Source organism: Lampris incognitus, chromosome 19 (assembly GCF_029633865.1).
Source record: "Lampris incognitus isolate fLamInc1 chromosome 19, fLamInc1.hap2, whole genome shotgun sequence".
Taxonomy (NCBI): domain Eukaryota; kingdom Metazoa; phylum Chordata; class Actinopteri; order Lampriformes; family Lampridae; genus Lampris; species Lampris incognitus.
Window position 1 is genome coordinate 22,055,930 of NC_079229.1, and position 24,705 is coordinate 22,080,634.

The 24,705-nt window shown below is 45.1% G+C and overlaps 1 protein-coding gene and 1 non-coding gene across 2 annotated transcripts in view; both read right to left on the minus strand.

Moving 5' to 3' along the window:
• The window catches only part of LOC130129512 (partitioning defective 3 homolog), a 465,188-nt gene that overhangs the window by 394,074 nt on the left and 46,409 nt on the right, over positions 1–24,705 (minus strand). Inside the window, exon 2 of the mRNA XM_056299064.1 lies at positions 23,518–23,619. Coding sequence (XP_056155039.1) covers positions 23,518–23,619 — 102 coding nt within the window. The remainder of the gene's footprint in view (positions 1–23,517; positions 23,620–24,705) is intronic.
• Positions 15,744–15,815, minus strand: trnaw-cca (transfer RNA tryptophan (anticodon CCA)). The gene has a single exon. It is a non-coding gene; the product is annotated as a tRNA-Trp (tRNA).

Sequence of the window (24,705 nt, forward strand, 5' to 3'; positions counted from 1 at the left end):
TTTTTCACACGTCTGTAGCTCTAAAACAGACATCTCAACCATGTACATTTTGCATTAAAAATGACATAATTGACCAAATGACACTTAATGACAACAGTCATAAACATTCATAAAGACTCTTTCATGTTCATAACAGGTGCTATGTCGTAATTATAACGGTATCGTGTCAGTCTTATGCACAGCCCTTCAAATAACGTGTCACCCTCCCCTCCGCTGATATCAGATGAGAGGGAAGTGCAGAAAATTTGCTGCTGGATCATTTTTCTAGCTTCATACATGGGACTGTACTGTCACACACAAATTGTCATTTACACAAAGTTCTATTGACATCATGAATAGTGATTTTTCTGAAATGCTTGTTTATAGCGATCCAGTTACACATTCCTTTGCATCCACATTAAACTGAGATATTCAAACGGATTTTAAAATATTTGCATGATTATTTGCAAAGATATACATGTTTATGGGCTTCTTTCCCAGCACCGGCAGCCATGTTCCACATTACACTGCCTCAGCTCACAAAGCATTCTGGGAATATTCTTCTACCCACTCCATTTGGAGTCTGTATCTGAAAACACTGTTGGGAGGGCCATTTGGAGGGTTAGATGACCACTACCCTCGATCTCCAAAAGAAACCGAGGGGTAGGGCCAAGGGGGCAAATTGGGATTGGGCCAAGGGGCAGCAGAAGAAATGGGTCCAGAAATCAGGCAGCAAAGTAAAAACACAGGCAGGTCAGGCAGAATGATCACAAGAAAAATGCTGGATAGCTAGGCAGCGAAACACACTAGACGATCTGGCAGAGGGCAAGTGGAAGGGGACTAGTACTGTGGTACTCTGGTACTGTGGGTAATTGGGGAGAAATGAGCTGCAGGTGAGATGGGCAGGAAAATCAGGTGAGGGGAATGGAGTCATGGCCAGGCAGGAAAGGGAGACAGGATCTGAGGTTATGAACAGGATGAACTGGTGGACCTTGTGACAACTATAACTGAACACAAATGGTTCACACATCTGTATTCTTTTTTTATGTATTATTAAGAGCTTGTTGTAAATCCTGGCAGGCAGTCATCTTTATTTCTCTTGTAAAGAGAAATAATGTGCTACAAAGCTACTGACTGCCAAAGAGATATGAACAACTATCAAAAAAGTTTGGTAGAGTTTTCACAAAAATAGCCACTTTCATAAAATAGCAGAAATCTCACTAACAGCTATGATCACACGGTTGTTTAGCAGAAAGTCAACAGACAGCTGTGGACGTAGTTCAGTACCTGTGCAAGTGCCCATGTATTTCTACCAAACACACTCTCTAAAAAAGTGCTTTCTTTCTTTTCCAATTGGGCCTTATTCCCCTGGCCATTTATTTCAGGCAATAAGAAAACAAGCTGCTGAAATGAAACGATCATGTATTTAGGTTATAGTAACCACAACACACTGCTGGCAACGCGCTCAGTGGGCAAAGCACTTGGACAGTGGTAAATAAATTGTTTATGATTAAATGTTCCACTGTTGCAAAATCATTTTGAGATGTTTTTGTGCTACTGTGTGATTGTGTGTGTGTCTGTGTGCATAGTATATGTAATGGTGTGGGTTGGGGAGAAACAAAAAGAGAGATAGAGGACAGTGGACTGGCAGGGGATTCTGCATAGCTAACTCAGGCTGATGATCAATTAAGAATTAGAGAGGATAACAACATCTCTCTCTCTCTCTCTCTCTCTCTCTGCCACTCTCCATTTCCTTCTTTACCTGCTCCTCTCTACTTCATCACTCCCCTCAACTCCCCTTGTAGACTTTTTAAGAACCCTCAAAGACAAGCTCGGGTGTGGAGGGAGGCTAAAAGAAGGGAGAGACTGCATTTAGGAAGAAGAGAAGTGGCTGAAAGCAGAGCATGTTACAGCAGTTTTCCCAGGGTCAGGTCTCTCTCTCTCTCTCTCTCTCTCTCTCTCTCTCTCTCTCACACACACACACAAAGCTAAACACGTAAATCACAAAAACACTCAGACTCACACTGGTACTTTGACACGGTCAGGACAGTCTGACCTAAGCTCCTAACCATTTAAAATCCATTATCTATCGCCAAGAACCAGTTCTGACGAATGCACTAATGCTTATCATCAACTGACTCCCTAAACTCTAACTTAACCCAAGTGACTCAATGTTTTAAGCTCAACCTTTACCTTATAACAGGGGTCGGCAACATTTTGATGTCTCACGCCACTTTAAAAGTAAAATAAATAAATATTTTTTAAAAATAATCACTGAGCAGAGTGTCATTTCATTCCCAGCATTTATCTATTTAATGCTGCTGCTCGTCTCCCCGTCTAATTTCGCATGCCAAATAGATCTCCACTCCACACACACATGCACGTACACGCACACAATTAGTGCAAATGTATGAAAATTACTAGGGCATAAAAGAAAATTAATTCAATCTTACTGATTAGTGCAACCCTTGTTTGTCGCAATATCATCACAAAAGACATGCATGTTAGGATTAGTACTCCTGTCTTGTGCCCCTGACCAAGGCCATAGGAAAAAGACCTGGAGTTGGTCCCTGGGTGCTGCAGCTGCCCACTGGCTGCTATACAATAGGATGGCTTAAATGCAGAGAACAAATTTGTTATAAGAATACAATACAATGAAAAACTAAAGTGGTTTTCTTCTATCTGGTAACCATTGCTAGATGTAGAACGTCGTTTACATCAACACACTCGTCAACGTTGAATACCGACGCATCTTTCAATGCAAGAGTTTGCCGGTGCATTACGTTCTCGGCCATGTCTGTAACGCGCCTCTCTACAGTTTTCACAGAAACGGTTGTTTCGTTGACCCAGTTGATGATCGTGTCTTTGTTTGGTAACCCGTCAAATATGACCTCCGAACTGCTGAGGAAAGCCTCGCAATTTGCCCTTTACTGCATTCTTTGCGATGTGACTACTGCACATGAATACACTGCAATGTTGACACTGAAACAACGTACGATTTAGCCTCGTTTCCTTGTATCTTCTGTTTCACGTTCTCTTCTCTTCTCTTTTGACCACACAGGGTAGGAGAGACCTCAGGATCACCGCCACATATACACTAACACACACTAAATTCTTAAAACTAAACATTATTTTCTAATGGTCTCTGCCAGTAGTGGCATTGTTCAGGAGTATATCAGTATGAATACCACACACAACCCCACTGGCACCATAATGGCCTTCATAGCTCACACAGGGAAGCGAGTCATGACATGTGACTTTCCTTTTTCCACAGGCACCTAAAAGCACATTTACAATAATGTGTAAAGCACTGTAGGTTAGACACAACAGTACAATAATCAGATCCAGATTCCATTTGTGTGTGTGTGTATGTGTGTGTGTGTGTGTGTGTGTGTGTGTGTGTGTGTGTGTGTGTGTGTGTGTGCATAAGTTTGTGTGTTTGCATGTGCTGATGGATGAGCGTCATTAGGGATAAATGGATACCTATTATTTCTGCCTTTTATAGGTAAACTCCCTGCTGGCTTCCAAACAGGAATAGCACACGGTTACACACACACACACACACACACACATACACACACACACACACATGCGTACACATGTACACACATACCCTACATAACGAGCTACAACTCCGGGGCCCTAGGCAGTGGCGCATCTGTTGTCGAAGAGACATGAGGCATTCATGCAGGGACTCTCTAGATTCTCCTAGTAATACCACACACATACTGTACACACGCGCGTGCACACACACAAGCACACGCACGCATGCACACACACATACATACACACATACAGCATGTGTCATGAATGAGCTCAAGGAAGGAAATGAGGGGAGGGAGGATGTTCCCGCGGCTTTACCCAAAAATCCTGTCTGGACAAAAACATGCCTGCACACAGAGGAACATAGACACATTCTCCCAAATTGGACCAGAAACATCCTGATGCCCTCTATCCTCCCATACCTTTCACATTACTAACTACTTAAACTGAGGAAACAAGGTTTAAGGTATTCACGACAGACAAAAGTGGTTATTACTAATATGTCTAAATCAGACAAAAATCATATTTATCTCTCTCTCTCTTCATATACATATATACGTATATGTACATATATAATATATATGTATGAATGTATATGTTTTTAAATTATATTTAAATATATAATCCTGAAAATATGTTCAACTTCAGAATTTATATATATAGCTTTGGTAAAAGAAACACTCAATGGTAGGGACGTGCTCAACAAATAAGGGGCAAAATAAGAGGATGATAATAATAATAATAATAATCCTGGATTTTATATATATATATATATATATATATATATATATATATATATATATATATATATATATATATATATATATATATATAAATATAAAATTAGTTCTGAAGTCGAACATATTTTCATATTTCTATTTTTTTAAAATGGTTTATAGATACTCCTGAAGGCCCATTAGCAGAACAGGCCCGAGTCTGGAGAAGTCTTTCACCAGTCCCCTTGTGAAGACAGGAGATGAGAGCACGACCATTGTTTTACAGAGGATCAAGCATTCTGTATGCCACAGTATGCATGTCTAAAGCCAAGTCTTAGCGGCCCATCCTCCTCTGTAACTAGCCCGGCTTAACTAGCCTTCCCTCCCTCGTGCCCAGACAGCACTGGCATCCCCGCCCACCTACATGTGCCAATGTCAACTTAGGCTTGTCAACAGGCCAAGCCAGACTCGGCTCATCACTTCATGTTATGGCTGGCACAACGGCAACGTCTGGGTCCTCGCATGCTCTTTCTTTATGTGTTTGTTTCTCTTTATTTATTTCTTGCTTGCTTACTTTCGTTCTTTTTCTCGTTTTACAGAAATGAACATACAACTGAGGTGTCGGTGCTGAGGTGCACGTCATCGTGACACCTTATGTGAGTGTGCAGAGCTCTGATAAAACAAATTCTTCCACTACTCACCCCTTCATTGTACTTACAGCAACACTAACTACTGCAACGCTGAGACCTACACATCCAGACTAGCCCAGTGTATATGTGACCGCATTTAATAAATTAATTCAGTCTAAGATAGAAACGGCTTCCAAAGTCAATTTAAGAGCCAATTTCAGCGGCAACCTTGGGTTGACTTTTGGTCGGCAGGGGTAATTATACAGGATTCAAAGAGAAAGTGTTGAGACGGTGACTCGTGGTTTGGAGAGTCTTGAGACAAAAGCCATTTAGGGACACTTGTGATATAAAAGAGACTTTGAGAGGCTTTGAGAAAAGGCAACAGGGGTCATTTGCAGCTTGGTGAAAAAGACATAATATAGCTGAAAGGACGAGGAATATTCAGGGTCTCTGTTTAACAGTATGGTTTCCATAGGACTGGCGTTAAGTGTATGAAACTGATAGTATGTTCAGACTCTCGTGGCGAATACACTGCCGCCCCCAAGAGGAGGGAAAAGAAAAAAAGTAAAAGCACCCGAGTGGCCTTGGAGTCAGCAAAACAAAGGCAAATATGGACGTCTCTTGTCAGGAGCCTAACTCAAACAGCAAGTCAGGTGTTTCAGGTGCAGTGCAGATAAGCGTCCCTTCAAGCCAATGAGGAAGAAAACAATCATTCGACTCCTGCACTTCTTCAAAAGCAGAAACAAGGGCACCGGCTCGTCTCCCCTCGCATCTCGGTCTAACATTCGCGGACCTGCGGTTACCGCGTCCACCCCATATTACTTATGGAGGGAGACGGGCCTTTGTTATCTTAGCCCTCCTCTGCACCGCTTCCCCCCACACGGCCCTTAAACCCAGGGGGTATTTGGGGTGGGGTAGAGGGCAGAATCCCAGCAGGGGGCCACGGTCTGTCATCTCAGTTTAGGGACCGTCCCATGGCAGCTGACCCAAATTGAGCCCCTAGGCGGTGCAGGGTTCCTGCCTGGGACTCCAACTCGGTAGATAATAGGCTCGTTTGGCAAACTGCTTGGACACTGGAGCCAAAGCGGCCCTGACAGCTGTCAACCAGGACAAACATCCCCCCCTGCATGACACACATACACATACACATGCATATATATATATATATATATATATATATACAGTAGGAGGATGGGAGGCTGGGTTGTGGAGAATTCTATGTGGGCGGTTACGTGTATGTGCTTGTGTACATGTGTGCACGTGCCCTCCCGCGTTAGTGCTCGAATGTGCATGCACATTACAGTGTGTGAGTGTTCCCGTGCGGCCGTAATTCCTGTGCGTATGTGTGTTTTGTTTTGGGGGGGTTTTTTCGCCAGTAAAAAAGCCCCAGTGTTTCCAGACAGCGTTTGCGGCGAGCAGACGCCATGTCAGCAGCGATTTGGCACAGCGGCGGGAGGCTCTTCCTGGAGGGGAGCTGTCACAGAGGAGAAATCAAAGACACCTACATGACTAGTTGGGTTGCCTGCAAGCTGAAGTGAAGGCTTGTTGACATGACCTGATTTCACCCACTTTTCTGCCAAATCACAGATAAAGATGGCAGAAGACAAGAGAGAAGTAGCTGCCTGCTATTTTGCAATATGGGATAATATCACGGTTACAGTATGTGAATGTCATACTGCATATGCTATATGGAGAATGCATGGGGCTTTGTCAACAAAAGTAGAGTACCTGGCAAAATGCAACATGCACCGATGATTTGGTGTTTCCGTATTGTCGAGCTCAGCAAGCTACAGCACTTGGTGACTTCACAGCGCTTGTGACGTTGTTGGTTCAAGCGCGGTTAATGACCTTTCCCTCCGGTCTCTCTTGTCTTTCCTCGTGCCATGTACTCACACAGCATGCACACCCAAGACACAAAAAACCTGACTTCATATGGTGTATAAAAACAATCCATGATCCTCTTGTGGTCCCGTTTTCTTCCACTGACTTGGGATAGTGGACCCTAGAATAAACTAGGCTGGGAGTCCGGGTGGTGTGGCGGTCTACTCCGTTGCCTACCAACATGGGGATCACTGGTTCAAAGCCTCGTGTTACCCGTCTTGGGTGGGCGTCCCTACAGACATAACTGGCTGTGTCTGTGGGTGGGAAGCCGGATGTGGGTATGTGTCCTGGTCGCTGCACTAGCGCCTCCTCTGGTTGGTCGGGGCGCCTGTTCGGGGGGAGGGGGAACTGGGAGGAATAGCATGATCCTCCCACACGCTATGTCCCCCTGGTGAAACTCTTCACTGTCAGGTGAAAAGAAGCAGCTGGTGACTCCACATGTATCAGAGGAGGCATGTGGTAGTCTGCAGCCCTCCCCGGATCGGCAGAGGGGGTGGAGCAGCGACTGGGACGGCTCGGAAGAGTGGGGTAATTGGCCGGATACAATTGGGGAGAAATAACTTAATAATTAAATAGACAGACAGACAGACAGACAGACAGACAGATAGACAGACAGATAGATAGATAGATAGATAGATAGATAGATAGATAGATAGATAGATAGATAGATAGATAGATAGATAGATAGATAGATAGATAGATAGATAGATAGATAGATAGATAGATAGATAGATAGATAGATAGATAGATAGATAGATAGATAGATAAACTAGGTCATTGTACTCATTCACTGCCTCTTGCCATAGTTTCACACAGTCCCAATATTGCAGCAATGGAACGAATCCTCAACTTGGAGTGGGTACTTGTAGTGTGTTTTATATATTGTTCAAGGTTTGTTTGCCTTATTAGCTTTGGTCCTGCACCTAGTATGTGTAACTTATGGTGGATTGGTGAAAATTAATAATTTAAAAACTCGTTCTTGCTTCAGTAAATCAGCATTTAGAGGCGATCCATTTGTTCTTATCAAGGCCAAATGGTCTATCATTCTACCATAGATACTAGAGGTTGGTACTGTAGGTGGGAAACAAGACGGTTGATGCCCTCACCCTCACTTAGATTATTTGAATCCAAGTGAGGGTGCAGGGTAAATGAGACACATTCTCCCCTCCCTCAACAATAAGGTGCCTTTGAATAAGGCACTTAAGTTGCTCATGGCTCCAGTGAGCTCTCAGATGCAACCCTTTAGAAAAGACCGTGCTTGCTCTGCAAACTCCACTGGGAATGAAGGGAACCTAACGCATAACAGAAAAATTACAATTAATCAAAAACCTGAAGGAAAGTAAAAGTTAAAAAAATAAAACAGAACAGCAGAATAGAGAAATTCTCCCTGCAGGCTGAGTGGTTGCACTCGCAGTCTGACTGTGCCTTCCCTATTCTGTCAGGGTCCTGTCAGCCCCATCCCCTTACCCACAGTCTCATTTCCACAGTCTACAGCAGGATGGGTATGGTATTTGTGGGCATGTGTGTGTGTGTGTGTGTGGTGGTGGTGGGGGGGTATGTGTGTGGGTATGTGTGAGTCCCTCCGTCTTTGTACTGTGTCTGTGCTGTCTCGTTGTGTCTCCCAGGTGACAGAGGCTGAGTCCCTCTCTATTGTCGCCATGCACAGTAAAGACATTCACACTCCTCCTACTGCTCTCTGGATACTGCAGATACCGCAGCCCAGAGCACAAGTGTGTGTGTGTGTGTGTGTGTGTGTGTGTGTGTGTGTGTGTGTGTGTGTGTGTGTGTGTGTGTGTGTGAGACAGAGTTATACATTTCAGCAGAACTTTTCTAAGCTCAAATGCATGTACGTTTACATCTCTCTTTACCTTTCTTTCTCTCTCTCTTTTTCCCTTGTTCTCCCAGCATCCTCCTCTCTCCATCTCTCTCTGTCGCCACCTTTTTACTTATTCTCTGCATCTCTCTCCCATGCACTTAATAATCTCTCTGCTCTCCTCTTTTATCTCGTCAATCCCATCTATCTCTCTCTGCAGCCCTTTCTTCTCCTTCCTTCTGTTTCTTTTCTCTCTCTCTCTCGCTCTCTCTCTCTCACGCGCACACTCTCAAACACAGACCCACACACACGAACACACACGCTCTCTGCTTTGTACTTTCTGCTCTCTCTCTCTCTCTCTCTCTCTCTCTCTCTCTCTCTCACAGACTCACGCACACGCTCTCTCTCCTCTTTGTACTTTCTGCTCTCTCTCTCTCTCCCTCTGTCACTCACACACACACACAAACAGACACTCTCTTCCTGGTTTGTGGTTGCTGAGGCTTGCCAATGCTTCTCATTTATCAATGTCTGAGGAGGAGCGTTGAATCCCAGGGGGCTCCCCTCTGGGGAGGAACAGGTGCTCATGGCTGATAGAGGAAAAGGGCCGTGGTTCCCTGCTCTGTCGCCCCCTGTCTACCCTGCTCCCTTTATCTCGCCCTTTCTTTGTCTTTCTGTCTATATTGTGTTCTCTCACTCTCTAGCTCTCTGTTGCTGTCTTTATCTATCGACATTGTCTATGTATTAATGTGTGTTTGTATGTAGCCCTATCTGTATGTATGCATGTAGGTATGTGTGTACATACATATGTATGTATGTACACACACTGATGAGCCAAAACATTATGGCCACCTGCCTAATATGATGTTGGTCCTCCATGTGCCACCAGAACAGCATCGACCCGCAGGAAATCTAATAAACTCCGAAGGTGTCCTGTGGTATCTGGCACCAAAACATTAGCAGCAGATCCTTCAAGTCCTGTAAGTTGTGAGGTAGAGCCGCCATAGATCGGACATATTGGTCCAGTACATCCCACAGATGCTCAATCGGACTGAGATCTGGAGAATTTGGAGGCCAGGGCAACAACTTAAACACTTCAAACCGTTCCCGAACAATGTGGCAGGGTGCATTATCCTGCTGAAAGAGGCCACTGCCATCAGGGAATACCACTGCCATGAAGGGGTGTACCTGGTCTGCAACAACGTTTAGGTAGGTGGCACGAGTCAAATTGATGTCCACATGAACGGCCGACCCAGGGTTTCCCAGCAGAATATTGCCCAGAGCATCACACCGGCATCACTCCCTCTACTGGCTTGTCGGCTTCCCATAGTGCATCCTGGCTCCATCACTTCCCCACATAAAGGATCTGACATGATCTAAAAGAAAATGGGACTCATCAGACCAGGCCACTTTCTTCCACTGCTCCAAGGTCCAGTTCTGATGCTCACATGCCCATTGTAGGTGGTTGCGACAGGGGACAGGGGTCATCATCGGCACTCTGACCGGTCTGCGGATACGCGGCCCCATACACAGCACTGTGTGTTGTGACACATTCCTCCCATGACGATCATTAAAATTCTCTTTGACTTGTGCAACAGTAGACCTTCTGTCGGTTTGGATAGCCTTCATTAACGTCATGATTCGATGAGCCTTGGGCGCCCAACAACCTGTTGCCGGTTTGTGGTTGGTCCCTCCTCGGACCACTGTCGGTAGATAATCACCACTGCTGACCGGGAGCACCCACAAGCCCTGCTGTTTCAGAGATGCTCTGACCCAGTCATCTGGCCATAACAATTTGGCCCTCATCAAAGTCACTCAGGTCTTTACTCCTGCCCATCCCACACGTTGACTACAAGAAATGATTGTTCACTTACAATGTAATCTACCCAGACCTTGACATGTGCCCTTGTTTGGAGATGATCAACATTATTTGGTTCACCTGAGTGGTTATAATGTTTTGGCTCATCAGTGTATGTATGCATGTATGTACCCAGCCAGCTAGCTTTCTGTCTCTTTCCCGTTGCCATCATCTATGACTCCCACTTTCTCTTTCCCTCTCTCTCTCTTATTTTCATCATTACATTAGTATACTGAAACCTTCATCTCCGGCTTGAGAGAACAGTGCAGTATGGACAGATGCCAGAACGATACACAATGCATGGCGACACGCATGAGTGGAAGAAATTTGGTGAAATGCCGCTGCTCGCTGACTTCAATCACAGTCCTCACAACCTTACCGAATCCTCACAATCGTGTCACGGCAACAGCGATACATGCAACACTACACACATGTATGAAATTGCATTAAATGCAGAGGCATTACATTCCAACATAAATGGATTTGTTTACACTGTTCCGGAGGAGGTAGACAACGCAGGAGAGGGGAATGGATAGAGAAAGACAGAGCACATGAAAGGGAAACAGCAGGCAGAGAGAAAGAGAGATAAAGGCCGTAAGAAATAAATACTGACAGAGAAAGAGAGAAACTGCACAAGAGAAGAAAAAAATAGACATGTAGTGTGTCATTGATAAGTCAGATCTGGTAGCTCAGACAGCTCAGCTTGTACAGAACCTCACAGTCGGACAAGTGGAGGGACACACTGGGATCAGAAAATGGGTTTATGGGCGTCCGGGTAGCGTAGCGTCTACTCTGTTGCCTACCAACATGGGGATCACTGGTTCGAACTCCCGTGTTACCTCCGGCTTGGTCGGACGCCCCTACAGACACAATTGGCCGTGTCTGTGGGTGGGAAGCCAGATGTGGGTATGTGTCCTGGTCGCTGCAGTAGCGCCCCCTCTGGGCACCTGTTTGGGGGGAGGACTGGGGGGAATAGCGTGATCCTCCCACATGCTATGTCCCCCTGGCGAAATGCCTCACTGTCAGGTGAAAAGAAGCAGCTAGCGACTCCACATGTATCAGTGGGGGCATGTGGTAGTCTGCAGCCCTCCCCGGCTCGGCAGAGGGGGTGGAGCAGCATTTGGCCGGGTACAATTGGGGAGAAGAAAAAGGGGGGGAACCCCCCCCAAAAAGGGTTTATTAGGACATCACTGTGAGGCAGATAGTATAAAAAAACTGAGATGGGTTTTCATACCTTTCTGTGTCCCCAGGGATTATAATATAAGGCATTAAAATATAAATGGCGGTCCTCAGTCATGCTGACCTTGTGGCATGACGATAGCGCATCTCACTGTGACCAAAAATGTTCGGAGTGACGCTGCATGTTTGAATCACGTCAATCAGAGCTTTTCGCACGTGCTTCTCCATCTAGAGCAGTGTGACATACTAAATACCAGCATTTTGCATTGGCCACAACGAGAAAAAGCAACAAATGAGGAGTTACGTGAAAAATGTCAGGCTGACAGAGAAAACCCAAAGCTGTCTCTGAAAAGATGAAGGCCAAAATGAGGAAGAAGGGATAAAAAAACCCCCAGATAGACCATTCCAACAGAAGAAAGATTTCATCTGCCAAATCCAGCATGTGAGGCGAATTCATTATTCCCTGTCTGAGAGAGAAGACGCACAGACGGCTCGAGAATATGAAGGAGTGTTTAACCTTTGCCAAAAAAGGTTAAACACACTCAGGCACGCACTCACTCACACACACACACACACACACACACACACACACACACACACACACACACACACACACACACACACACACACACACAATAATTAGTCCCTGATTTCCCAAGGCAATGTGATGGTACCAGGGGGCAGGTGTGAGGACCTTGCTTTAGCCCTGGCTAATTTCCCTCCCATCTTGATCTCAACCCAGCACAGGTGCCCGCCTGGCACTGGGTGGCTGTTGCCATGGCGACACCATTACCCAAGGCCAAGATAATGCCATTCGACCACAAAACTAAACCAGTTTGAACCTGAGATGCTGCAATTCATTCCTAGTGGTCAGCACTAATACCGATACTAATAGTAATGCTAATAATAGTAAATATTGAAGAAAATCTTCAGGCAGTACACATGCGGTTCACATGGGCGTTTCCCCCCACATGATTTGCTTCCTCAAAGCGGCAGTTTGATGTACAAACTTGCTTGTTTGTTAAATTTCTTATGAGGGCAATCAGTTCTACCACCCTAGGCCCATACCAGCATCTTTTCAGCTAAAAAAAAAAAGGTTAAATAAGGATTCAAATAAGTTTACCACCCCTTGAAATTGAGTTTGGCCATGCATCTGGTCCCTTTTACTTCAATAAAAATGTCTCTCTGATATTCTGCAGCTAACCTAGTCCCACGTGGCGAACAGTCACTGGGGTCCCAGCATTGATTTTTATCATGTTTTCAAAAGAACCACTGTATATTCAAAGAAACATCATCTACAATTTTGAGCACCAGATGGTATACACACACCAAAGGCTAGACCATGATAATTTTGGACTGAGTGCCTCCCTGTGATCAGAGAGCATCACTGCAGCAGCTGTTGAACTGCAGGTCCCTGTGGTGTAGGACCCTGCTGTGCAACAGCCACCATGGTACACTGCTGACTCAGAAGACAGTTTTGCCATAATGAGCTTTTTCAGTTAATTGCCCCCTTACCCATGTCATCGTTAAGCCCCATGGGCTTCGGCTCACCTCTGTTAATGAGGGAGATCCAGAGAGAATCACCGAGGGACAGACACCTGAAATCACTAACTAATCTCTACCCAATCTTAAGCTCCTTAGTAAAGTAAATATAAAAGAAATGAGGTTTAGAGTTAGGCGACTTGTGAACCCACCAATCTTAACATGTTGAATGAGACGGTGTATAAGGTTAATGTGGCTTGAAAAATGTGTGTGTGGTAGGGTAGAGGTTGGGGTGGGGGAGTTGCTGTTGTAATCAGACAGACTAACTGAACAGACAAAAAGATAAGCAGGGGAGAGGCACATCACCCACCAGTGACCCAACTAGACCGACTGGGCAAGAGTCTCTATGTCTCTGTGGCTGTTTTACCCCAGCCACTGCTCTCGCAAACTGTTGCTTTTCCCAGGGAGAGAGGGGAAAAAATGGTAAAGGTGGCACCTAAAACCACATTCATGTGGGATTTTGCGGTGCAAAAGCAGCACATGTGACTCCCACTTCAAAGGCCATGTTCAATCCATCCAAAGGGTCAATGCTTTCCATAGCCTCCATCTAAAACTGCTGGCCCATGCAGTCAAATGTTATAAAACACTATGGATTATCCATTCAAACGCTGTTAAAGCATTAAGTCATCTGGCTGCCCTGTACAGTATTTCTTTTTAATGCCCTGTTGATTCTCCTTCTTGCACAAATCCTGCCTAATAACTACCAATTGAAAATGCTAGGACTGCCAACACTGCATCAGAGGACAAGCCGTATCTGCACAGTTTGCTGTTCTTTTCAAAGTACATTTTTCATTTTGCATGTTTCAGTGTATACATGTGGCGACAGGCATGGGCGCAAGTCCATGAATACTGGGATGGCATCCAGCGCTTTGCCTGTGCCCCCGTCCATAGGGTTAGTGGTTGTGTCAGCAAGAGCAGCCAACCTAAAATTTTGCCAAATCATTATGCGGATTGACAAGACCATACCGGATCGGTCAAGGCCCGGGTTAACAACGACCGCCATCGGTGCTGTGCCCTCACAGGGTACCGATGGAAACTATCCAATCTGCTCTGGTGATCCCTGGGACCCTGGGAAACAGGGAACAAGCCAAAAGAAGAAGAGGAGTCTGTACATGTATTCAGTGATTCGCATGAATCCAGTGTATTTCATTTTGTCATGAACTGATTTGAACTAGTCCTTATTGCAAATATGCTGCATCAAATTAAATTAAATTAAATATAGCTGCAAGTTTGCATTAGTCACTATGGAAAACTGGGGTTTCATATAGTAATCTGAATGATAACGCTTTTGCTTGTTTTGTTTTTTTTGTTTCCTCTCCAAAACATATTTTGGGCTTCTCAGTTTATGGCAAGCAAGCACAGCATCTCCTTTACTTGGAATGATACACGTTTATTCATTAGGATAAAACCCTTGAGATGAACCATCTTGTTTTCGAGGGAGTCCTAAAATACAATACAAACAAAAGTGAAAAACGAAACAAAGACATTAAAGTAATAGAAAGGAGGGGGGGAAAACAATCGACAATTCAACAGACACAACAAAACTAACACAATCAGCACGCAATCAGAAAGATGAGCGCGTTGACGAACACAACCACTAGATGGCGACAGAGAGGCCCTGAACAAATGCTTGCCCAGCAAAAATATATTGAATAAAGTAATATAGAATATACAGTGTATCATATATTGTATATAGGTATAGCATCATCTGAAATATGTACGATTTATCTAAGAATAAGAAGACAAACCATGCTTAATCATGTGAAATAATGTCAGGGATCATGTGTGTGAAGGTAAATTATTCCAGTTTAAAGAGCCTTAAACATATATGCTCTTTCCAATTGTTTTTCTCACTGTGGGTGTATTGCGTAGAATGCCTTGAGCGATATATATATATCCAAAAACTGTTTTGGGAAATGATGAGGATATATATATATCCAAATATATATATATATATATATATATATATATATATATATATATATATATATATATATATCCAAATATATATATATATATCCAAATATATATATATATCCAAAAACTGTTGTGGGAAATGATGAGGATAGTTGAAATATACACATTTAAAGAAGTATTGCATGGGGAAAGTGTGTCCCTCGGGTCTTTACTCTCATCATTAAATGAAAAAAAGGTAAATACTTAACACTTGGACTTCATTTTTGAAATATTTGTACTGCCTTAAAAAAAAATCTATCCATCATTGCATTTTTCCCCTAATCTTTATTCGTCCAACAAAGCACCTAGTGAGTGGATCGTCACAGTACAGCACGGAGGGACTTTGCTCGTCAGTGTACAAATTTCACTGAAAGCCAAAGTGCAGTTGAAGCGCACCTCTGTTTTTCTAATTAGATATTTAGCCGAAGAAAACACGGATGAGGCGCCACCGATGTACACCGCGTTGCTGCTCCGGTTGCCGTGAGACGTGCGGAAAACTGATCACACATGTGCACAACGTGTTAACAAACCACACACGTACACAACGGACACACGACCGCGGAGGCTGTTACCGACTGGCGTTGTCGACGACGTCACTGTCTTGCCTCGCAAGTAACGCCGCTTTACCACAGTCCAGCCAGGGAAAAGATTGACCCCGACGTGATTTGAACACGCAACCTTCTGATCTGGAGTCAGACGCGCTACCGTTGCGCCACGAGGTCGATAGCGACACCAGCGAAATGGGAGGTATTGTCCAAATCACCATTTGTATGTTCGGTTTTACGTATGTTTAATATGTTGTTGTTTTATCCCGTCAGTCTCTTTCGACCTCAAATGCACCCCAATATTGCTTTTATCAGCGAAATGCCCAATAAACAAAAATATGTACCTTCAATATTTGGCCGCTAGATGGCAGGCTTGCTTTCTACTTTCAAAAATCAATTTAGTCTGAGAGTCCGCTACAAATAAAGTCATGCATCCATACACGAAGCATGTTTGTACAGTTTGAGAAAGTCACAGTTATTTTGCAAAATCAAATGGCTGAAACAGCACCATGCTAGTTCTCTCCAGCCCTGCAACAAAGACAGTGCCTCTTAAAAACCTTTCAGATGGACGCCAAAATAAGACACAAGCCACTTCTCATTTGCCCTAAACATGTAAATTATTCACTGACATCCACAGCCGCCACTGAAAGTGAGAGTCTATCAGTTTCTCTGTATTTTTGCATGTTTGTTTATGTTGTCACCCCGTGTCTACATACAGTTCTTCGTCCAACACTACCTGATGTGTACTTCACCTAGATAAATATATCCATAAAAGAGACATTTTTGAACATTGCAATCAGAGACATGTCTGAGAGAGCATGATACAGGTACTTGAAACAGGGCAGGGTATTCCCAAAACAAGCCATGGGGGCTTCGACAGACGCCGGAGACTTGGGACAAAGGTTCCCACAAGTTGTGCAGACCTGGCTAAAGCAATATCTCGGAGGCATGGAAAAACTCAAACTCTTACAGAGTAGTGAAGTGTGTCGGAAAGAACACAAGCAGACAGATCTCAGAGAGGAGAACCTGGAAGGGCTGCTTCATTATACACACCGCTGTAGACAAATATTAACCGTGGAGTAACTCACACTGGACTGACATATTTGCTTGACATACATTCAGCAGCAGTGTCAGGACCATAGTTAGCTTAGAAATCAAGATCGTGTTCTACAATACATTCATTCATCATTATCCGAACTGCTTATCCTGCTCTTGGGGTCGCAGGGATGCTGGAGCCTATCCCAGCAGTCATTGGGCGGCAGACGGGGGAGACAACCTGGACAGGCTGCCAGGCCATCACACAGGGCCGACATACACACACACACACATTCACACCTAGGGACAATTTAGTACGGCCGATTCACCTGACCTCTATGTCTTTGGACTGTGGGAGGAAACCGGAGCAACCGGAGGAAACCCACACAGACACGGGGAGAACATGCAAACTCCACACAGAGGACGACCCGGGACAACCCCTGAGGTTGGACTACCCTGAGACTCGAATCCAGAACCTTCTTACTGTGAGGTGACTGCGCTAACCACTGCGCCACCGTGCCATTTCAACACTGCGCCACAGTGCCGCCCACTGCGCCACAGTGCCGCCTGTTCCACAAACACACACACGCACACACACACACGCACACACACACACACACACACACACACACACACACACACAAAGCTATCCGTATTGTAGAACAATATGGATAGCTTTTTTTTTTTTTTTTTTGTTACCACCCAACGCAGAACCAAAAGTGGAACCAAAACAAATCATCTGCAGAACCAAAAGGACATGTACCCTACAAAAACAGGCCCGGGACAGAAATCTTGACATCAACCACGCATGAAAAGGTCTGTGCAGCTAAGACTAACAGGCTCCGGCATGCAGCTTTTTTGATAGCCAATGAATCATTGAGAGATACTATGAACCAACGTTGAGCCTGAGCCAAGTATCACAAACACCAGACACACATGCATACACGCACGCACACACACACATACACACACACAAACATACGCCTCCACATCTAACGGCTCAGAAAAGCACTGCCCCAGATACGAGTTTCAAGCGATGATTGAAACTTTTAAGATAAATGACGAACAGCACCCATTACCTCCGCTAAACTACACACACACACACACACACACACACACACACACTCATTCAGTCCACTTGACTCTGCTCTAGCTGTCTACACCTCTGTTGACATTCAACTGCCACACTCCAGCCTATTTGAATGTCGGCGTAAGGGGACCGCTGTTGGTTTTACAGCACACGGAAAACCCTGTGTGTCGTAAAATCAGGAGGCTAAATTAAACAACCTACCACACAAGTTTATTAGATACATGAATACAACTTATAGCGACAAACTGGATCAGGTTTTAGTGCTGTCTTGGCACCTCCAAATGACATCATCCAAACAGGTCTGTCTTGCTCCTCTCTGCTTCCCATGGTGGCTATCAGACCACACTGTTTCTTCAGGGTTAGCCGATCCCTCTAAAAAGTGTAGATTACTCAAGTTCGTCTGGTTTGATTTTTTTTCCCATCACTCCCACATCCTGATTTGCATTTTTTCCCCCCTATGGTCTTCTTGTAGTGGCTGGTTGGTTAAATGACGACAGATATTTGAATGCAGAAGTGTCTGCACTAAAACACAGTTTTCTCTGGCATTTCCCTTGACCGAACACCAGCCCACAGGTTCTGGATAGCCACATGTGTACAAGTGTTGAACCCTTGTCTTTCAACAAACAGCTGGCCAGCTTGCTTCCAGAAGGCTTGCACCAGACAGACTCAAACTGCTGTGTCACATCTGTGCTCATCAGAGACATTCTGCCAGATGCTGTGAGGCTGCGACGGGCAAATGCCAATGTTTTTCAAGTGTGTGTGTGTGTGTGTGTGCGTGCGTGCGTGTGTGTGTGCGTGTGTGTGTGTGTGTGTGTGTGTGTGAGCATGTTATAGAACCCATTTTAAGGAGCCAGGTCTGGAAAAAACAGGGCTTGCATGATGCTTCTCCTGGATAACCACCTTGTCGTGGTGGAGAAGCTTGTGTGTACCAGTGATCCCAAGAGCCACACCGTCCAGAGCTTGGCTCCTGGTAGGGTCACCCAAGGCTCCTGGTAGGGTCACCCAAGGTGGAGAGGTCAAGGGGGAGGTTCCAGACAAAGTGCGATCCAACAAAGACCTCAACGGCTGAACAGGTGGAAGATGTCTCCAGGTCACAACGGCAGTGAAAGCGGATGAAGGCTGCAACAGAGGGTGGTCCCCAATCGTCATGGTTCTCCATGCTATTGGACTCTGGCCACCCCCCTACCAAGGACTGTGTGGTGGCTGCAGGTGCATCAGCCTCTCCACATAAAAAGCTGTCACATGCAGGCGTCCTCCTGCAAGGATACCCACTAGGACCTAGGACAGTCATACTCGACCCCAAGTGACCGCTGATGATGATGATGATGATGATGATGATGATGACAGGCAGCACAAACTAGAACCCTTATTCTAGCATATGTCTGCAAGTCAAGGGGGCCGTGTCTTCAAATGTCAAGGTCAGAGGTTTTAATAGAGAGCGAGCACTGCACGGAGAACACATTTGGAAAAGCGGATGAGGACAAAAGAGCTTCTTTGTTTAGGAAATAGTGGAGAGACAGCGGAAAAGTAGACGAGAAAGTGTGATCACATGGTTTACACTGGCGAAACCCCAAAACGCAATAAATAAACCATAAAAAGACAAAAAACAATTCAAGTCGATCGTATTCAACAAAAGCACAACGCAACACTTTAAATCTTAACAGGCTTGCTTTTCAAATGCTTCTCAGAAAACAGCAAGCAACGTTGGATAAATAGAGACGGCGTGAAATGTACAGTTAGGGTGCTTTGGCTTCAAGACTACCAAGTGGTCCGATTGCTCCGAAATGCACAGGATATATAGAAAGCCTAACAGGTTCCTTTCAGGTTCTCTCAGTGTTGACTTGATCTGGCAGGACGTCTGTTTGTGGATGGCGCAGGAAGAGAAACAGACAGAGAAGCACGTGTTGATAGAGAGAACTGGAGAAACTGGATTTACACTGGCACTGTATATACAAATACAAACATGCACACACACACACACCTTGAGGCCTTACCGCGGTAGTAAGGTAACCTCAGCTCTTAAGTCACCCACAGTCCTCACGCTACACAGATATACTGGCCAACCTTTTCGATTATAGCACACAGCTGACCTCACACCTTACTGACACGCTCAGTTTCATCCCGCTTCACTTCGTCAGCAGACCGGCTGTCTGGCCATCCATGTCTACACAGGGATCTTTATCGAGGCCGGGGCACAATTCAGTATACAGTCTCTGTTATACACCCAAACACTGTGGTGAGATTCACACGGTGGTAAGCGTTATAATAATGTTATTATGAAGACAGACCGCCAGCACGGGCTGCACCACACCTCTGGGGCTGTGCAGTAAATCCCATTTCTATAGCGGCGTTTGTGCTGCTGTGCCGTGTTGTTTACATAACCCATGCCATTAAGAGAAACAGGTTTTCCAACAGTGACGTGTAACACGTTGTGTTACATGTGTTACCGCTGTGCTGCTACTGCCGCCGTCCACCGTCTCAGATGGAAGCGAAGACAGATGTGAGGGGAAGAAAAGAAGAAGGGGAAGAGAAGGGCAAAGAGGGATGAAGCCGATACGAAGGCGAGGACAGGATGAGAGAGAACCAGAATCAGAATCAGAATACTTTATTCATTCTCGAGGGGAAATTGGAGGAGGAGAGAGGAGAGGAAATGGGAGAAAATAAAAGCGTAGAAGAAGATGATTGAGGTCAGCGTGAGGAAGGGAGGAGGAAGGGAAAGGGCAGGTAGGGGGAGGCAGTGACAGCAGGTGCAACACAGCTGCTCTCATTTGCTGATCGTAACCATGGCAGCCGGCACATAACCTACCTGCATTGGGCTTAAATGTGGTGTGCATGTAGAATATAAGCACACACACACACACACACACACACACACACGTAAAATATATGCCCACTTGGACAAACATATGCTCACACTGTGTGTGTGTGTGTGTGTCTCTGTCTCTCGCTCTCTCTCTCTCTCGATTGCAAATTTTCGATTTCAGTGTGCTTCATTGGCATGACAAAATTGACCTTTGCATCGCTAAAGAATTCAGAAAGACGTTTGTCTGAAAACATAACGAAACCTAAATAAAGTCAACTTAACAACAATAACATTTGGATGAAAAAAAAATCTACGTAAAAACTAACCGGTTTCCTTCTGAGGGTGAAACAGAACAGCATGGAGGATGCGACAATTTCTTACTTACAAATGTATTTACATTTTTTCTTTAACAGACCCTCGGTTATATCACTCAATACTACACAGGTGCATGTATAAACAAGTGCACCTGCCCAGAAATTCCTGACACGTCCAATTAAAATTGGGGTCAGCCTTTAACAATTTATCATTCAACCCGTGAAAGCAGCAAACAGCACATGTTGTTCCTGGGAAACTACGATTCAAATTTCCCTAACCATGGCTCCCAGATCCAAGACATCCTGAGGGCCCTGCCATGCTGCGTCATATGAGTCAGAGATAACAGCTGCCGACCAGACCCATACCTTTCACCATCGTTTGAGTAACGCAGCTCTGTTCAAACACGTGACGCAAAACAAAGTGAGGATTAATCAGAGGTGACAGACACACAGTGATAACCATTTCAAGTTTTCCATCTTATCAACACCTGAAGAGATAGCGCCGCTGCACGCTTTAAACAACATTCTTAATGTAAAATAACATCCAAACGCTCCTGTTAGACATATCAATTGGGGGGAGGGGGGTGCATCCAAAAGTTTTTGTAATTTTCCAAATCTGACTTTCTGAAGTGGGCAGCATGGTGGTGCAGTGGTTAGCGTGGTCGCCTCACCGCAAAAAGGTCCTGGGTTCGAGCCCCATGGTAGTCCAAGCTCAGGGGTCGTCCCGGGTCGTCCTTTGTGTGGAGTTTGCATGTTCTCTCCGTGTCTGCGTGGGTTTTCTCCGGGTGCTCCGGTTTCCTCCCACAGTCCAAAGACTTGCAGGTCAGGTGAATCAGCCATACTAAATTGTCTGTGTGTGTGTGTGTGTGTGTGTGTGTGTGTGTGTGTGTGTGTGTGTGTGTGTGGTGTGTGTGTGTGTGTGTGTGTGGGCCCTGTGATGGACTGGCAGCCTGTCCAGGGTGTCTCCCCGCCTGCCGCCCAATGACTGCTGGGATAGGCTCCAACATCCCTACGACCCTGAGTAAGGATAAGCGGTTTGGATAACGGATGGATGAGTGACTTTCTGAAGTCTACGGCCAATTTCTGCAGCGACTAACCGGGTGTGCTTGGTTGTGAAAATGGGCGGGGCTTCCAGTGGTCTGCAAATGCTCACCATGAACAGCTTCAGAGAAAAACTCTCGTATAACATTTTGCCTTTACGCGCATTTTGTTTGAGTCTTTGCGTCACCATTACAAACACTTCCTGATTATAATCTCACCCCTCACTGGGATGGACAGGTTTTTTCCCCACACTGTCGAGTTTAGCCATTCAGCAAACACATGCATGACTTTGCTGCCCAAAATGTTTGGACGATGACTCGTACCAACTAGGTCGTTTGAAGCATGCAGAACGCTCACCAACGAGTGACTCAGATGTAGTCACTCACACAACACTTATCCCACAGGAAGTGCACAGTGGGTTGTGGGTAATCATTTACGGTGACTACAGTAGTTGAGATTGATAGTGGGATATCATGCTGTTTGTGACAAAGGAGGGTGCAAGGGTATGAGCGGGCGCGCACACACACACACACATAATGGGCATATGCTCTGCGTGGGGTGTTAAGGGGCCTGACTTAGCAGGCAAGCGCACACACAGCACACACATACACAAACACACACACACACACCAAAGACGAGCCAAGGAGGAGGATGTTGCGGGCCACGGATCATTAGGCTTTCAGCCTCCCACAGCTATGAGAGCTGTGAAGAGCTGCCAACAGGCTGTAATGATCAAACCAAGTATGTGGTAGTGTCCAGAGGTTTACTGTTTTGTAATGGCATGACAGTAAAACCAGCCAGGTGAAATCAGTTAGCACGTAGCGTCGAGAACGTTTGTACTTCCAAAGCCTCAGGCACAAAGCTTATGACTGGGCTTGCTTAAATTTAGCCATTTCAAAAACAATTTATTTAACAATAATGGCATGGACCATCTCACAAAGCAGAGGGTCAAAAGTTTGCAGCCCCACAACAACTACAGCACTGATTTCATCTACAGCCATCTGCTGGCTCCTGATAAGAGCACTAGCTTCAATATCTAAAAATAAAATGTAAATACGGGACAGAATGAGATGTGAACCGCATGCATGAAAAATAAATAAATAAAACTTCGAAACTGATGTTGCAGATAAAACCAAGAGAATTCATCATTATCCTACTGGACCAAACATGCGGGCTGAAGGAACTTTATGCAGAACATGAGGAAAGAGAAAGTGCTGGAGTAAAATCAAACCAGACAAAACAAGTTCTTAGATTGTTGCTCCACTCAGCAGATCACGTGTAACACGAAAAATTGGGACGATAGGGAACTATATGAAAGCAACTCCAGAATGCCCCCCCCCAAAAAAAAAAAAACCAGTGCAGGGACCAGAAAAAGGGTCTATTGTTTGTGAGGTAAATATGCCCGGTCTTTTTTTTTCAGCCCCTGACTTCTCCCTGTTAATTAAGACCTAAACCCACTCTGCTGGGCTACAGAGATCAAACCACATCAGGCCAAATGAATGAACGCTCTCTGACAAAGACTTTTCTTATCCACATCATACCCCAACAGGGTAACGGTGTACTGCCCCCCCCAACACACACACACACACAACTTACCCGGTCCTTATCATCTGCCACATCACACAGTATATCATCCAGGTCTAGGATTCCGCCGTCTCCATGTTCCAACCTGTGGACCTGGATCCAGTAGCTAGGGTCCTGGAGGGGAGGGGAGGAGAGAGAGAGAATTGGTTGAGTAATGAGATCAACTTTTTGTGTAACATGGACACTTTGGCGTGATGTAAAGTGACAGATACAGTAGCTCTAACATTAACAGGCCAGTGGAATTAGCGGTCTCCTCAGTAATCAGCCGTTATAATCTCCCGTGTGATTATGTGGTGCACGGGCAATGATCCAGTGAACTGGCGCACACGGCACTGACATGGTCATGAACTGGCACAATGGTGTAGCTTTTGCAAAATGCTGTCATCCCCAGCTGGAAGGTTGACAACATATCCATTTGGGCGAAGCCGTTATTCATCGCGCTGTGTGTTGCAACATAAGAGTGAACGAATGTTGATGTAAGAAGGCCTCCACGGGACACAATACGCTCATTTAATCTCGACACTTGGTCTTCGTCATCGCGCATAAATGACAAAAATGCCCCCCCCCAGCCCTCTATCAGTTCATCGCTTGCATGACCTCCACTGTCGCCTTGCTACTCTATCTCTCCTCATCCTTCCCTTCCTCCCCCCTCACTGTATGGCTTTCCCTTCATCATAACCCACAGGCAATGAAGCATGCCGCAGTCAGAAAAGAGGAAAGAAAAAAGAGAGAGAGAGAGAAACCGCTAGGTTCACGGACTTCTCCCCGTCCTCCATGACCATGTTAGGAAAGAATCTCCTCTCATTTGGAGGCTATGCGTATCTTTCTCTCCTTTTTCTATCTGTGTCTGCCCCCTTCACTCTGTTCCTCTCTTTCTTTCTTCAGCCCCGTCCTTTCCTTAAAAAAACAGAAAAAACAAAAAACATCCCTTCTTACAGTCTGTGGTTGAATGCCTTCAAGCAAAGCCCTGTTGTCATGCAATCTATTGTGGTACACCAACAAAAATAGCCCAAATCATGACATGAATGATTGTGTGGTATTTATCCCCTTTTTATAAACTCCTTCTAAGTTTATAAATGGTAAAAACCATGACTGGCATTCCAGGTATTTTCCCAAAAGACCAAAAAAAAAAAAAAAAGATATCAGAGAATTACAGACATTTGGTGTTAGTGTTGATTTTGTAATGAGTCGCTTCTTATT